Raw genomic sequence first — 13,996 nt, 5'->3', positions numbered from 1 at the left:
ATGGGAGACGCTCATGAGAAGATTTTGAAGAACATTGGGTTTCGTTCTCTGGATCCACAACTTTTGTCTCATGAAGTTCCACTGCCTCTAAGTCCTGCGCCTGTTGATAACATGTTGGGCATGGGAGACACTCATGAGAAGATTTTGAAAAACATTGGGTTTCGTTCTCTGGATCCAAAAGTCTTGCCTCATGAAGTTCCACTGCCTCCAAGCCCTCCACCTCCTGAGTATGTGCTTCACATGGGAGACGCTCATGAGAAGAAGTACCCAGATTTTTCTGACAAATGGTTTCCCTTTCTGGATGATGAAGGTCTTAATTTGATGCCCCTCAGCCTCCTGGCTCAGATTCCACTGCCTCTAAGTCCTTCGCCTGTTGATAACATGTTGGGCATGGGAGACACTCATGAGAAGATTTTGAAAAACATTGGGTTTCGTTCTCTGGATCCAAAAGTTTTGCCTCATGAAGTTCCACTGCCTCCAAGCCCTCCACCTCCTGAATATGTGCTTCACATGGGAGACGCTCATGAGATGAAATACCCAGATTTTTCTGAAAAATGGCTTCCTTCTCAGGTATATGAAGGTCATAATTTGATGCCCCTCAGCCTCCTGGCTCAGATTCCACTGCCTCTAAGTCCTGTGCCTGTTGATAACATGTTGGGCATGGGAGACGCTCGTGAGAAGATTTTGAAGAACATTGGGTTTCGTTCTCTGGATCCACAACTTTTGCCTCATGAAGTTCCACTGCCTCTAAGTCCTGCGCCTGTTGATAACATGTTGGGCATGGGAGACACTCATGAGAAGATTTTGAAAAACATTGGGTTTCGTTCTCTGGATCCAAAAGTCTTGCCTCATGAAGTTCCACTGCCTCCAAGCCCTCCAACTCCTGAGTATGTGCTTCACATGGGAGACGCTCATGAGAAGAAGTACCCAGATTTTTCTGACAAATGGCTTCCTTCTCTAGATGATGAAGGTCATAATTTGATGCCCCTCAGCCTCCTGGTTCAGATTCCACTGCCTCTAAGTCCTGCGCGTTTTGATAACATGTCGGGCATGGGAGACGCTCATGAGAAGATTTTGAAAAACATTGTGTTTCATTATGTGGATGAGGACACTGATCCAAAGCATCCCAACCTGTTGCCTCATGAAGTTCCACTGCCTCCAAGTCCTCACCTTGCTGACAATGTGTTGAACATGTGGAGTGAAAATGAGAAGAAGTACCCAGATTTAAAAAAAATGGTGTTCCCTTGTCTGGCTGACAATCCTTTGGAGCCTATGCCTGACATGGGAGACACTCATGAGAAGAAGTACCCAGATTTAACAAACATCAGGTTTCCTTGTCTGGATGATGAACCTGCTGATGCTCCACTTCCCATGGGAGAGACTCTCCATAAGAAATACCCAGATTTAACAAACATCAGGTTTCCTTGTCTGGATGACGTCCCTGTTGAGGCTGTGCTTTTCACTCGACATCATGAGAAGAAATACCCAGATTTAACAAACATCAGGTTTCCTTGTCTGGATGATGACCCTGCCGATGATCTGCTTCACATGGGAGACACTCTCAAAAAGAAATACCCAGATTTAACAAACATTGTGTTTTCTTGTCGTGACAACAAACCTATGGAGGTTATGCCTTACATTGGAGACACACGTGAGACGAAATACCCAGGTTCAACAAACATTGTGTTTTCTCGTCTTGACAACGAACCTATGGAGGTTATGTCTTACATTGGAGACACACGTGAGAAGAAATACCCAGGTTCAACAAACATTGTGTTTTCTCGTCTTGACAACAAACCTATGGAGGTTATGCCTTACATTGGAGACACACGTGAGACGAAATACCCAGGTTCAACAAACATTGTGTTTTCTCGTCTTGACAACGAACCTATGGAGGTTATGTCTTACATTGGAGACACACGTGAGAAGAAATACCCAGGTTCAACAAACATTGGGTTTTCTCGTCTAGACAACGAACCTATGGAGGTTATGTCTTACATTGAGGACACACGTGAGAAGAAATACCCAGGTTCAACAAACATTGGGTTTTCTTGTCTTGACGACGAACCTATGGAGGTTATGTCTTACATTGGAGACACACGTGAGACGAAATACCCAGATTCAACAAACATTGTGTTTTCTTGTTCTGGCGACGAACCTATGGAGGTTATGCCTTACATTGGAGACACACGTGAGAAGAAATACCCAAATTTAACCTTGTCTGGATGAGTAAGTGTCTGATTTGATGCCTCAGTCGGCTCGATGAGAGCCAATGCTTGCTTTATTTAGATTTTTGTTATATATCATTGTTGTATATTGTGTAATAGGTTAATGAATAAAAACGGAGTAAATTATAATTTTGTCTTATATTTATCATTATTATTATTATTAGTATTATTATAAGTAGTAGTAGTAGTTGTATTAGTAATATTATTAATATCAGTCATGTGACATAATGGTAAAAGGTACAAACAAGTAGCAGTGAACAACAAAAGCACAAAAACAAAAAATGATTTATTTATGATTCATAAGTTGACACTGGTATTGTATGTACATTGACACCAACAAATTTACAGTGTTCCCAACATGCACACACCCTTGCCATTAAACACAAATACACACCTACTGGATTGTTAAGGATTTATCCTTATTAACTTTGAATAATGGAGTATGAAGTGAGAAGTATTAAATGAACTAGTGCTTCTATGATAGCTGACCTAAGAAAGATTAAGAGAAGGCACCTTCCTGCATGACTGGCTCCGCAGCCGGGCCGACTTGCACACAGGCTTGTCGGGGACGCTGCCACGGAGCAGAGTGTCAATTTTAAAAGAACATCTCTTTTTCTCCGGGCTGGAGGGTGACGGATAATGCTTTTGTGCATTACTGAGAAGAGAAGGCCATCCATCATGGCTACGTGTGTGTGTGTGTCTGCAGTGTGTGCACGGGCTGATTGCATACAGGTATACTGTTGCTTTCCTCAAGGCTGTAGTGTGGTTATGGAAGGTGGGAGGGTGGGGCTGGGGGGCCTTCCGGGTAGAAGCAAGGCAAGCAGGACATCTGGAGACAAGGACTCCCACTGGTGTCAAGCAGGGGCGTGTTATTTATTTTGTTGGGGGTCGTGGGAATACTGCAAGCATCTTCTTGCTGATGAAGAACTAATGCTCTTAGACACATTGCAATGCCAGTGGTGTGTTCTGTGTCAAAGGCTACCTCTTCAATACCATATGTCAGGTTGATTGGTGGGAAGGAAGGAGACACAATAATGCAATAAGAAACATGCACACTTATGTATATGCTGTGCTGACACAAACACAATATATTATTTCATTTTCATGAGTTATGGGAACATTTTTGACAGTGTCACCAGTGAACACTCAACAGGGGACTGTGCAGCAGGAGAAAAAAGAAATAAATCATAGTTTGGATACAAATTGCTGGAAAATACAGGTGAAAAGCAGAGTAGAAGTATATTTATATGCGCATAATTTGCAAAAACCTTTTTTTATTTTCTCTTCTATATAAATCTGGGAGGCAATCTATTCAATACAGAGGCCTCCAAGTTCAGAATCCTTTTTTATTTTTGGCAAGGTGCCGAGAGAGAGAGAGAGAGAGAGAGAGAGAGAGAGAGAGAGAGACTTTAGTTTGACCTGCTGAACTCGTTCTTTTTAGCATGCCATGGTCTGTGGGGCTAACACACAATATCTCATGCTAATGCTAGTCCTGCAGCTGCTCTTGTTTCCATAACACTTTCAGGTGAAGAAGACAGGCCATGAGTGGAAAGACACATGGGAACTTAACCTGTGCATGCACACAAGCAGGTCCGTACATGCAAGAAAAAACACATACATCCGCACAGTTGTCATTTCACACAACCCACTCATGTCGCTTTCCCTCCCTGTGTGTGTGTTCTCAGGAGAGGGCAGGTGGTGTGTGCTCCCCTGGTTCCATCCTCTGAGGGTTATTACTGTTACAAATAATCCCACGATGACGCCAAGTCCAAACTGTTTCAAAAATAAAGAGGGGATATTGATTTGATATTTGCAGCAGTATTTGGCAGTGGATTCGGTTGCTTGTTTGTTGTTCTTCCCAGTGTATATATGGAGACTGCAGCGCTGCGTCTTTGTGTGTGGCCTTGGTCATGGGAGGAAGGCCTTTTGTGCAGCTTGCTTATTCTACTACGATGTGTTTACTTGACTCCCCGCTCGTGTGCCCCAGCGGCCTGATGCTGTTATGTCTCCAAGGGTCCAAACTGTAGCTTGAAAGGGACTGATAAGCAAATTGAGCAGGCCCCTTTCCTCCCTTCTCTGTTTGCTTATATGCAGAATGATTGTTTCATTTATGTACAGTGCATTTTCTCCCATTTTACAGCTCTCTTTCTTTCCTCTCTAAACCAATGTACATTTTATAAAATATCTGTGATTTTGAGTGCTAAAGCTTGGAGGCTTTCAAGCTCATGCAACTGTAAGACCTCTACGACATAACTATTCAGGTGAAAAACAACAGCACGCAGAAAAATGAGAGGATATACGCAGAGATAAATCTCAAGAACACCGCAAAATGTCCCATGAATCTACTGCCATGACATCATTTAGCAATAGCGTGTGTGTGGGTTGTTATGAAGAAGGCTGTGTGTGTGTGTGTGTGTGTGTGTGTGTGGTGAGATACTGTAAGAAAGGGATTGCTAAGTTGGCGGTTTGAATGATGTTTAACTGGAGCTCAGCACAGTTGAATGAGGCTGTAAATCGGCTTTCTCCTGGGTCCAGTTACTCAGAGAAATATCATGGAGAGAAGGATGTCACCACATTACTGTTGTGTGTGCGCACACACACACACTTCCTGCCTCCTGCCTCCTACAAGGCATAAGATATAACCCATACCATCAACAGCAACCCACTCAGAGGATTGGGGGTATACACAGAGCTCAGAGCTCCATCCCACATCAAGCAAACACAGAGATCTCTTCTCTTGAGGCTTCACATCCACACAGGTCTCACTGGCACATCTCCCGCTGCCGCAACCCTTTTCCACACAGCTTATGATCAAATTGTAAACACAGAATAAAAAGAAAAACAACAAAACAAGACTGACAGCTACAACGTTATGCAATAATGGAAACCAGTGTTGTGTGTAAATAACTGAGAAATGCATCTGCTATATGTATCAAAATGTATGATTACAGCTTAACCCAAGAGCATTTATTATAGCTCCAAATTGAAGTGCTTCTTAAGGGTAAAAACACATTCCATGCTTTTACATTGCACCTTTTTATTTGCTGCTCATCACACTGAGTGTGCAACTTCATCAAAGGAAATGTGAGGATTCTTCTCACAAAGCCGCTTCATAAACACACGTTACTTGTGAAGCTAATTTGATTCAGATGAGGAGATTAGTGTGCCGTGCAGAGGAGACTCGGGAGTTTTTTTTTGAAGGGTAGAATCGTCAATTATTTTAGAACAGATGGGTCTCAAAGTGCAATTGAATTTGATTATTGCCTCGATGGAATACATAATGAAAGAGCCCTAATTTGAACAAAAAAGTTATGAGAAGGCCATTTCCATTACTCCACAAACTAAACCGGGGGTAGCAGCCTCACACAACAGGCTCAGGCATTCAGATGATTTTCTATTTGGAATTTTCTTTTTTTTCCTTCCTCTTTAATGACAGCGAGAGTGAATCATGATGAGCACAGCTGTTTGTTTGCTTGTTTCTGAAATCTGCCCCAGCTGCATTTTTGATGCTTTTTGTCATTGGTAATTGATTACCACTTTTCATGGAATACAACTTTGTTTTTTTTAATCTATTATTGCCACGCTTGTTCAAATAATAACAGGCGACTCAGCTCTGTTGAAATCATTTGACAGATTCGAAGTAAAGAATTGTCCGCCGCGCCAGATGATCACAGAAGCTGTGAGATGTTTTGTTCAGGAATCTTGAACACCTGTCAAGTATGATTGCTCCACTAACAGCTTTCCTTTACTAACCTGTGATTGGCAGATATATTTTTAGCCCCCCCCTCCTCTAAGGTTCAAGAGGTCATATTGATTAAGAAGTCTTCGGATCTGTTTTTAGAATTGGGTTGCACTAAAACCTTTCATCAGTTATTCCTTTATGTTTAGAAAACAATGACCTAAATGCCATCTTAGTTGCAAGACTTAATTACTGATGGGTGCACTGGATGTTCAAGAGATGACCCAAACTAGGTGCATTTTGGGAAATTTTGGAAAGAAAGGAACATAGAATAAAAAAAAACTGCAACATAGATTTTGATTAAGCAATTGCTCTCCATTACAATATAATTTTAGACTAAAGAATTTTGAAACTGTACAGGTCTTTGACGTCTAGCGATGCAACTCCTTTCACTCAGACTCAACCCCAAACACTGCAGACAGATGGTTAGGACCCACTGCAAGAGGCATCCCGCATTGCCTGATAACACGTTTCTTGTGCTATACAGGGCAACCGTAACTGTAAACACACCAGCCTCAAGTGGAGCGAACAGGTGGCCCACCACACAGGACCACAAGTCACGTTGCGTGTCCACAACAAAGTTCAGTCACGAGGAAATGCTCCAGATACCGTATGGTGGTGTCAAATCTGTCAATGGGAGGAAGTATCTTATGCTTCTTGGAAATCAAATCCGGAGCTCTGAACCTAAATATCGCTGCCGAGCGAGCCCAGCATGAGGCATTAGCTACACTCTAGAGGGAGTAGCATCAGAGCAAAAACAGAGCATCAGTGTTATGGTCCCTCGACAACAGGATCCAAAATTGGCTTAAATCGTCCTCATCGAGTTAATTTCCTCTGAGCCGCTTCACAATGACAAAAAAGCTGGCCTAGTTCGGGGCCCTGAACGGACCTTCTCTCATCCCAATCCTTTCCTCCATGTATTTGTTTTGGGAGGCAGTATCCTCTGGTGTTGGGGAGATGATAATGTCACGGAGGAAGGAAAGTGATGGTCCGTCTGTTGTTTATAGAAGACTTTGGCATTTGTTGTCATTGGGTTTGTCGTCATTGGCGGGCAAGCTGCCACAGAGCCCCTTTCCATCCTCCACACACACACACACACACACACACCCTCCCCACTCTGACCCATATAGGTGCTTTGAACTGCTGGCAGGCCAGACAAGATTATCTGGGCCCCCTTCCCAGGAAGTCTATTGGGATATGGGTGGGTGTGTGCTTGTGTGTGTACAACATGTAAGTCTGTGTGTGTGTGTATATGTAACGCTGCTGCAGTTTGTGACAGCATTCTGGATGCTGTTGAAAGACATGTAAGGTTTAGTCTGGCTTTCTTCTCAAGACCTTCACTGAAGATGCAGAGAGGAGGATATGGAGGATTTCTGATTTCTGATGGTTTAATTCTATTTGATCAATATTCTGCATGATTGCAAGCTAGTTCTACGCGTTAACAAGACTAGTAGTTTCACTTTGCTCAGACACCGCTAGTAGCCTGTATGCAGTAATACAAAAGAAATACAGAGTGATTAAGTCAGACAACTAAATTAAGTTTTCTCCCTAACTGCAATGACTAACTGCCAGTTTGCCCTCTCCTCCATCTTGATTACATAATCCCCACATTAATTAGCTGTGTGTTGCAGTCACTTCCTGTGGCACGACCCTCAAATGGGCTCCCGTCTCAATCTGGCCTATCGTCTTACAGGGTGCCAGAGCTTTTTCTTTGAAGGGCGCCTTGCCTTCACAGGCAAAAGAACTCTCTGATCTGACGGCTAAAGGAAAGGGCCCCTGCAGTGTGTCGTTACAGACTGATAAAAACCTAGAAAAACAACATTTGGGTAACACACACTCACAGGAAAAAAAAAAAAATTTGAAATAATTTGCTTGTGAAAACATGAGGCGGCATGGAACAATGACAATCTGGCTCCTTTGGTAATTTCCTGTCGGCGTTCATTCGTGTGATGTGGTCGTGACTGTTCTGCCGGGATCAATCAAACCTGTGAGCAGATGGCATCGCACTCCTCTGGTGGACTGGGGATTGTCTGTGTTTTTTCAGAGATGGTAATTGGCCCGCTATGTGACGGACCGGAGCATGCTAACAGCCACTGCCATCGCCGCTGTGCAGTGACAAACACGTGTCATTCTGCTTTGTATGGCTCATAATGTGGTACCTGAGCTACAGGCTCCATTTCATTTCCTCTCAAAGTTGTGTTAAACATGGCTATAATTAAAAAGTTACGATGACAGTCTAGTTCTGTGAGGAAAAACACATTTCAGGAGCACATACAAGCAAAGACATGCAACAATAACTTCAGCACTCTTTTTAATCTTCAAAGTCATGACTGTCACAAACACCAAAAGAAAGAAATTTGGGCCGCTTTGGCAGTCCACGAGACCTCGAGGAGTCAAAGATATCACAATCTGGATCTGAAACTCTGGGCTATTTGCTAATAGGGTTTGCATTTAGGTGAGGAAAGCGTATGTGGATAAATGGAACCGTGTGTGGGAGACTCAGCAAGCTGTATAAAAGAGAAGCAGAGTAATTGCATGTGTACTGTATGAGTCTGTGTGTGTGTGTGTGTGTGTGGCTGAGACGCCGGGCCCTTCAAAGCTTTGATGTTAGAGCTCCTAAATGAGGGCCACCAGAGGTCCATACTAATGGGACATCATGTGGAGATTAGAGGCCAAGTATACCAGGCTGACAACATTATGGAATTTGTATGTATGTGTATGTGACAAATAAAGTGTGTGTGTGTGTGTGTGTGTGTGTTAGATTCCACATGTGTATTTTTCTTGCAATTAAAAGTGACAGTTTGGCTTGACGTCTCAGATGGAGTTTGTGGGTGAAACAAAAATGTCAATCAAACCTTTGTTCTTTCATAAAAGGTATCACAGCAAGAAAACCATAGCCAGCTTTTTCCTCAGTACGGTATAAATCCTTTATTAAATAATCATAACAATAATTATAATAACAATCATAAAAAGAGCATTTCTGTACAAAGACCCCTCTAAAACAACAACAACAGCAGTCCGAGCAGTGCGAAAGGGGGGGATTCGGTCCTTTTTTTAACGTTTGTTTGGTCCTCCCGGGTAGAAGGGGGCGCTGTGACTGTCACTGTAAGTGTCATGTTACTGTATCTGATACCGGCTCCAAAGGCAAGCTGGATCCCCGAGGCTCCAAGGCACTTTGAAGAGAGTCAGTGGGGTCCAGAGAAGTGGGCCTCAGAGGAGAGGGACAGCGTGTGTGTGTGTGTGAGTGTACATGGTGATGGTAGATGGGATGATATGTTTTGTTCATGTGTGTGTTGTGAATCCATGGCGTTTGTGTACGACATGGTCTTAAATATATACCTCTGGCTTTTTAGCAGCAAGCATTGTTCTCTTCACTTTTAGGTCTGAGTGCCTCTCGGTGTGTGTGTGTGTGTGTGTCCCCGAACTTTCATGTGAGAGAGGGTGTGTATTCATGTTCTGTGTATACATCTGTATATACAAGTGAAGTAATGTGTGTACTGTATGTGTGTGGGAGGGAGACTTCTTCTCTCACCCTCTCCTTCTCATGGCTTATGAGTCCATTTAGAGAGTGCAACACAAGACCCTTTCTGATTGGTTCAAAACAGGCCCGATGAACGCCCGCCTTGCTGTGCAACAGCAGACATCAAAATAAAATTATAATAAAATATAACAGAAAACAGACGCAATCAACCAGTAGTTTGAGGCGGGGCTGGTGTGATCTGTGTGTATGTGTGAGATGGGGGTGGGGGTGGGGGGGGGGGGGGGGGGGGGGGGGGGGGGGGGGGGGGGGGGGGGGTAGGTCCTTTAAATCATGGCTTTTGAGGTCCACATGTAAAACGAGAGAGATGGATCTCTTGTGGTGCCTCAACGTTCCTTTTTCAACATTTCCGCAAACAGTTTGCTTTAAGGCTTTGTTGTGTGTCCGGGCACAGTCGATCGAGACGAGCCGTTTCTGGCATTTGCTTTTTGATCCCGTTTGCTTTCTGTCCTCGCGAAAAGCCCAGGGAGAACATCGCCCCTTCGAGGGAGAGAGGCAGGGGATTGGCGTGCCCTGTCAGTCATATAGTCTCTCTCCCTCTCACTTTGTTTGTCTTTCTTCAGTAGTTTTCCGTCTCTGCCCTCATCAGCAATCCATAGGTTGCACCGACCAACGCGCCTGCACCTTTCACCATTAACCACAATGTAAACATGACCTTCTCATTGACAGGAACCAGTAACAACAGTCTCTGACAACTAAATCTAACAAGAACTCTCTCCGTCCTTAAAAGAATGTGTTAAAATGCCCCCCCACCCCTCTTCCCACCTCTACACACACATAAACGTTCTTTGACTCTTTTTTTTCAACTTATCTGGCATCACAGACTGGCGCTAGGCCAGAACGAAAACATTTAACAGAAAGAGAGTGACGAGAAAGACAAACGCGATGGACGTCTGCGACTAAAAAAAACCACAGACTGTCAGGAACTAAGAGGATAAACTGAGGCGGATGGGTAGCAGAGTCTACGACGGAACAAAAAGCCAAAGAGCCACACTAAGGAGCTAAGTTCTAGCCACTGTGTTCACATGTGATCAAAAAAAGACGCTTTCTAAGCACGTTCCTAACCTACCACCTTTCCAACACAATGTGTTCTGACTCAGTATGTGTAGCTTACAGTATCCAGTTTCAAAACTAGACCTCGAACAACTCTATGATGCATTTATAAACACTTCTCTTTTGGTGGAGCAGGAATCTGTAATTGATATGTGTAGATATTTTTTGAGGCCTAACATCTCTGCAATGAAACGATCCCTCAGGGTAACTGCAGTATTTCTCACATTGGTTCTTTCACCACAAAAACTACAGACACTGGACTGTGCAATGTTTTTTTTCGAGCAAAAGAAAAAAAAAAAAAGTATTTTCTCGTTGTCCATGTGTCCAGGGATCTGCATCACTGAGGAAGCAAACTGAAAGTGAACTGGAGGAAATGAAAAATAGTGAGAGGTTTTTCCACAAAATGGCCGTATCTCTCGCTCTCCGTTCCCTCTCCTTTTGAACCCTCCTCACGCCTCGGTGCAGCAGCGCTGTTGGTTGAGCTTGACCTTGTGCTTGAGGCCGTCGTACAGTTCAAAGTTGTAGTTCTCCAGGGTGGTGGAGGAGCGGGACGACAGGCCGCTGTAGGAGCAGGTGCAGTACAGGAGGAGGCCGGCGCACACCGCCCCGAGCAGGACACCCAGAGAGCTCATGACGATGATGGTGACCAGGATGGGGTCCAGGGTGTACAGCCACGAGTTGTCCTTCTCTGAGACGCGGGTCACCGGAGGCTCAGAGGACGGCGATGCTGTGTTCCACTCAGGGAACTGTAAAACTGTGACGGGAGGGGAAGGAGGAAGAAAAAGTAGACGAGAAAAGTTAATTTTACAACCGTTAGAAGTGATGTAGACATTTTAACACCAGTAGTTTGTGTTCTCTGGTCCGAATTGGGTTTTGTAAACCGAACCTCTGGGGAACCTTGGTTTGGTTTACAAAACCCGATTCGGACCAGCTTCCCACAGAGAAAATTCCAAGCAAACCAAAATGCATCACTACAAAGCAGACAAGAACGTTCACTCCTCTTATTGGTCAGATGTGTCTGGGGCGGGAGCAGGAAAGTAAATACATGAAGAATGTCCTCTGTTCTGTACTAGCGCATATTTCTTGCATCTCCAAAGTAAAACCAGCTTTATTTAATGTGTGACATTGTCACGCGAGTGACGTCAATATGTCACTATGACCTGACTACAGGAGTCAGTTAGCTCCCACTTGCAGAGTACACATAATTGGGTGGGTTTGAAGTTGGATCACGTTCTCATTCAGAGTTCGTGGTCTATGAGTGCGATTGTGGGATTCATACCTGCCCAACGAACCGCACCAAAGGGGGAAAACAAACTCTAGTGAGATTCAAATGAACTAAATGAGCCAGGTGTGGAAGACCCCTAAAATTCTGGCTCTGATGATCAAAAGGTGTTTTTGTATGTTCTTTGTGCCTTACCTCCACCTAGTGGGTCTCTCCCACTGAAAAGTCGTCCGTCTCCAAATTCATTGGGTCTCTTAACTGTCAGAGAGGAGCACAGGAAACACAACCTTTAAGCATCTAGCTAATCCTACACATGGCTCCAATTTAATACATGTTTAAATGCTTAGAATGAGTAATAACAGGTGGCATTTATTTAGGCAAGTATTTACTGATAAATAACCCTTTGGATATTGTAAATTCATAGTTTATGTCAATTGTGAACATGTAGTAATTTTAGCATCCCACAGCAGCACACACACACATAAATGTCTCGGAATAATAGAAAAATATGACTTTATTAATAGAGAAAGATCATCATAATACATTCCTGTCAAACACAGTCATCACATAGCATACTGATGTTATAAGACTGTTCATTCGGTGTGAATAAAGATGCAAACACGTTGATCAAACAATTAACATTACCCATCATTATCACCATTAAAATCATCGACACTGTTACTGTCAAGTTTAAGAGTGGTGTATAAGATGACAAAAGAAGAAAAAAAAAAACGAGAAAAAGAACAGTGGCAAAAAATGTCAACATTTAAGTAGTGCTTGTGACAGTCTTTCTCTGAAAGGTGGTGTGAACAGAAAATTAATTATGTATGTTAGTGTGATTATGAGTGTGGTAAAACTAGCAATGGCTGCAGCCAAATGGCTTAAGTGTACTTTTACTTTAGATAAGTTTTCTTTGTGTGTGTGTGTGTGTGTGTGTGTGTGCATTTGTCTCAATGTATAAGTGTGTGTTTGCACTTGCTGCTCTTGGCAAGCATGCAGGAGTGGGAGTAACTGCTTGGCAAGGGACACGTCTAGATCTGGAGGTCTTTGATGGCCAATGGCATTATCAATACTGTTTCCGGGGCAACTGAATTTGGCAGCACATTGGGCGACGGAGGTGTGGTAGATGGGAGAGAAAAGTGCTTAGCACAGTCTGAATAAATGTAATATGTCCATTTACTAATTACAACTATTAGAGGCTTGGAACGTAACGGTGTCGAGATGGCCCAAGTAGGGTGTCCCATCCTTCCTCCCCCAAGATGATTTAAAAGCACATAGTGAGAGTGTGCCAAAGAACACTTCTCTCCCACTCTGGAGAGAAAGGTGCAGCTTCTAAATTGTGGCAACAAATCGAGGTGCATTCTGCTGAGCTGTGCACTATTTTGTGACAGGTTTTTGCTGGTGTGACGGATCACGAACGCCCCGCCTGTTAAGCCACCGAGTGAAGATCTCAATTTCATTCAATCTAGAGCGTTAAACTGAGCGTGTCGAACCTCACCACCTCTGTCCCGAATGATGAGGGAAATTGGTGCCAATTTGTCTAGCTCGGTCAGCGTTTCAAGAAATTTCACAATAAATCCTTCTTTTAGATCCCAGATATGTTAAACATTAGTAAGAAGTGCATTAGCTGTGTCTTATTTTATGTAAATAGCCATTTATGGCATCTCATGGCACTAGAGAAAGGATCATCAGCAGCTGGAGCTCTGCTCTGATCTTCATGGTGCACATACACAGCAAAACACTGCACTTATGTCTTCCAGCTGGTCCAGCGGCATTGTGGGATTTGTAGGAGTAAAAATCAAGACAGAAATGGTGATGGCAGACAGCTGTGTCTATTTACAACCCTACAAACAACAAGCACATATTCCCACTGAAAACAGAACAAAGCTTGGCTCAGCGTGAGTTTCATCTGGTCAGCCCAAAGACACATGGAGAACAACGGGAGCGGGGGATATGAAGCACAAATGGGAGTGGGAACAACGTGCTTTATTACGGCAGAGAATCAAGATGAAACACTAAACACTGAAGACGGCTGCATCCATCACTGACTGATGCCTTTATCAGGAGAAGACAAGACTTTCCATCAAACGAGCTGGTTATCTCCATTTGTGATGCAGGACTTAAAGTATGATGGATTTGCATTCTTTTGTTTTTAAATGTGCACATGCTCTGTTGAAAAGCACAATGGAGGAGTTTTTTTTTTCCTCCTCCGTTAC

The 13,996-nt window shown here is 43.5% G+C and overlaps 2 protein-coding genes across 3 annotated transcripts in view; one reads left to right on the top strand and one right to left on the bottom strand.

The window, feature by feature from the left end:
* The first annotated feature begins 830 nt into the window (after nt 1–830).
* On the top strand, nt 831–2,245 carry LOC117939592. Its single transcript, XM_034865034.1, has 2 exons — nt 831–1,198; nt 1,289–2,245. The coding sequence occupies exons 1-2, from the start codon at nt 901–903 to the stop codon at nt 2,227–2,229; spliced, it is 1,239 nt and encodes a 412-aa protein (XP_034720925.1). The 5' UTR covers nt 831–900; the 3' UTR covers nt 2,230–2,245.
* Nucleotides 2,246–4,291: 2,046 nt separating this feature from the next.
* nrp2a (neuropilin 2a) overlaps nt 4,292–13,996 on the bottom strand; it is a 63,124-nt gene continuing 53,419 nt past the window's right edge. Inside the window, exons 17-20 of one of the 2 annotated variants that reach the window (XM_034864695.1) lie at nt 11,976–12,038; nt 11,003–11,312; nt 6,853–6,856; nt 4,292–4,302 (exon numbers count right to left, since the gene is read on the bottom strand). In XM_034864695.1, the coding sequence (XP_034720586.1) occupies nt 11,008–11,312; nt 11,976–12,038 (368 nt within the window). In that variant the 3' untranslated portion in view covers nt 4,292–4,302; nt 6,853–6,856; nt 11,003–11,007. Of the gene's footprint in view, nt 4,303–6,852; nt 6,857–9,759; nt 11,313–11,975; nt 12,039–13,996 lie in introns of those variants that run through there. The other variant, XM_034864694.1, reaches the window with a different exon arrangement.

This window comes from Etheostoma cragini, chromosome 24 (genome assembly GCF_013103735.1).
Source record: "Etheostoma cragini isolate CJK2018 chromosome 24, CSU_Ecrag_1.0, whole genome shotgun sequence".
Lineage (NCBI taxonomy): Eukaryota > Metazoa > Chordata > Actinopteri > Perciformes > Percidae > Etheostoma > Etheostoma cragini.
Note: the sequence above shows the minus strand (reverse complement) of the source record. Positions and strands in the feature narration are given on the sequence as shown.

Coding starts and splice junctions, on each gene's coding strand:
- LOC117939592 (XM_034865034.1), top strand. CDS start 901: ATGGGAGACGCTCATGAGAAGAAGTACCCAGATTTTTCTGACAAATGG. Junction 1,199..1,288: donor CAATGTGTTGAACATGTGGA/GTGAAAATGAGA, acceptor CTGACATGGGAG/ACACTCATGAGAAGAAGTAC.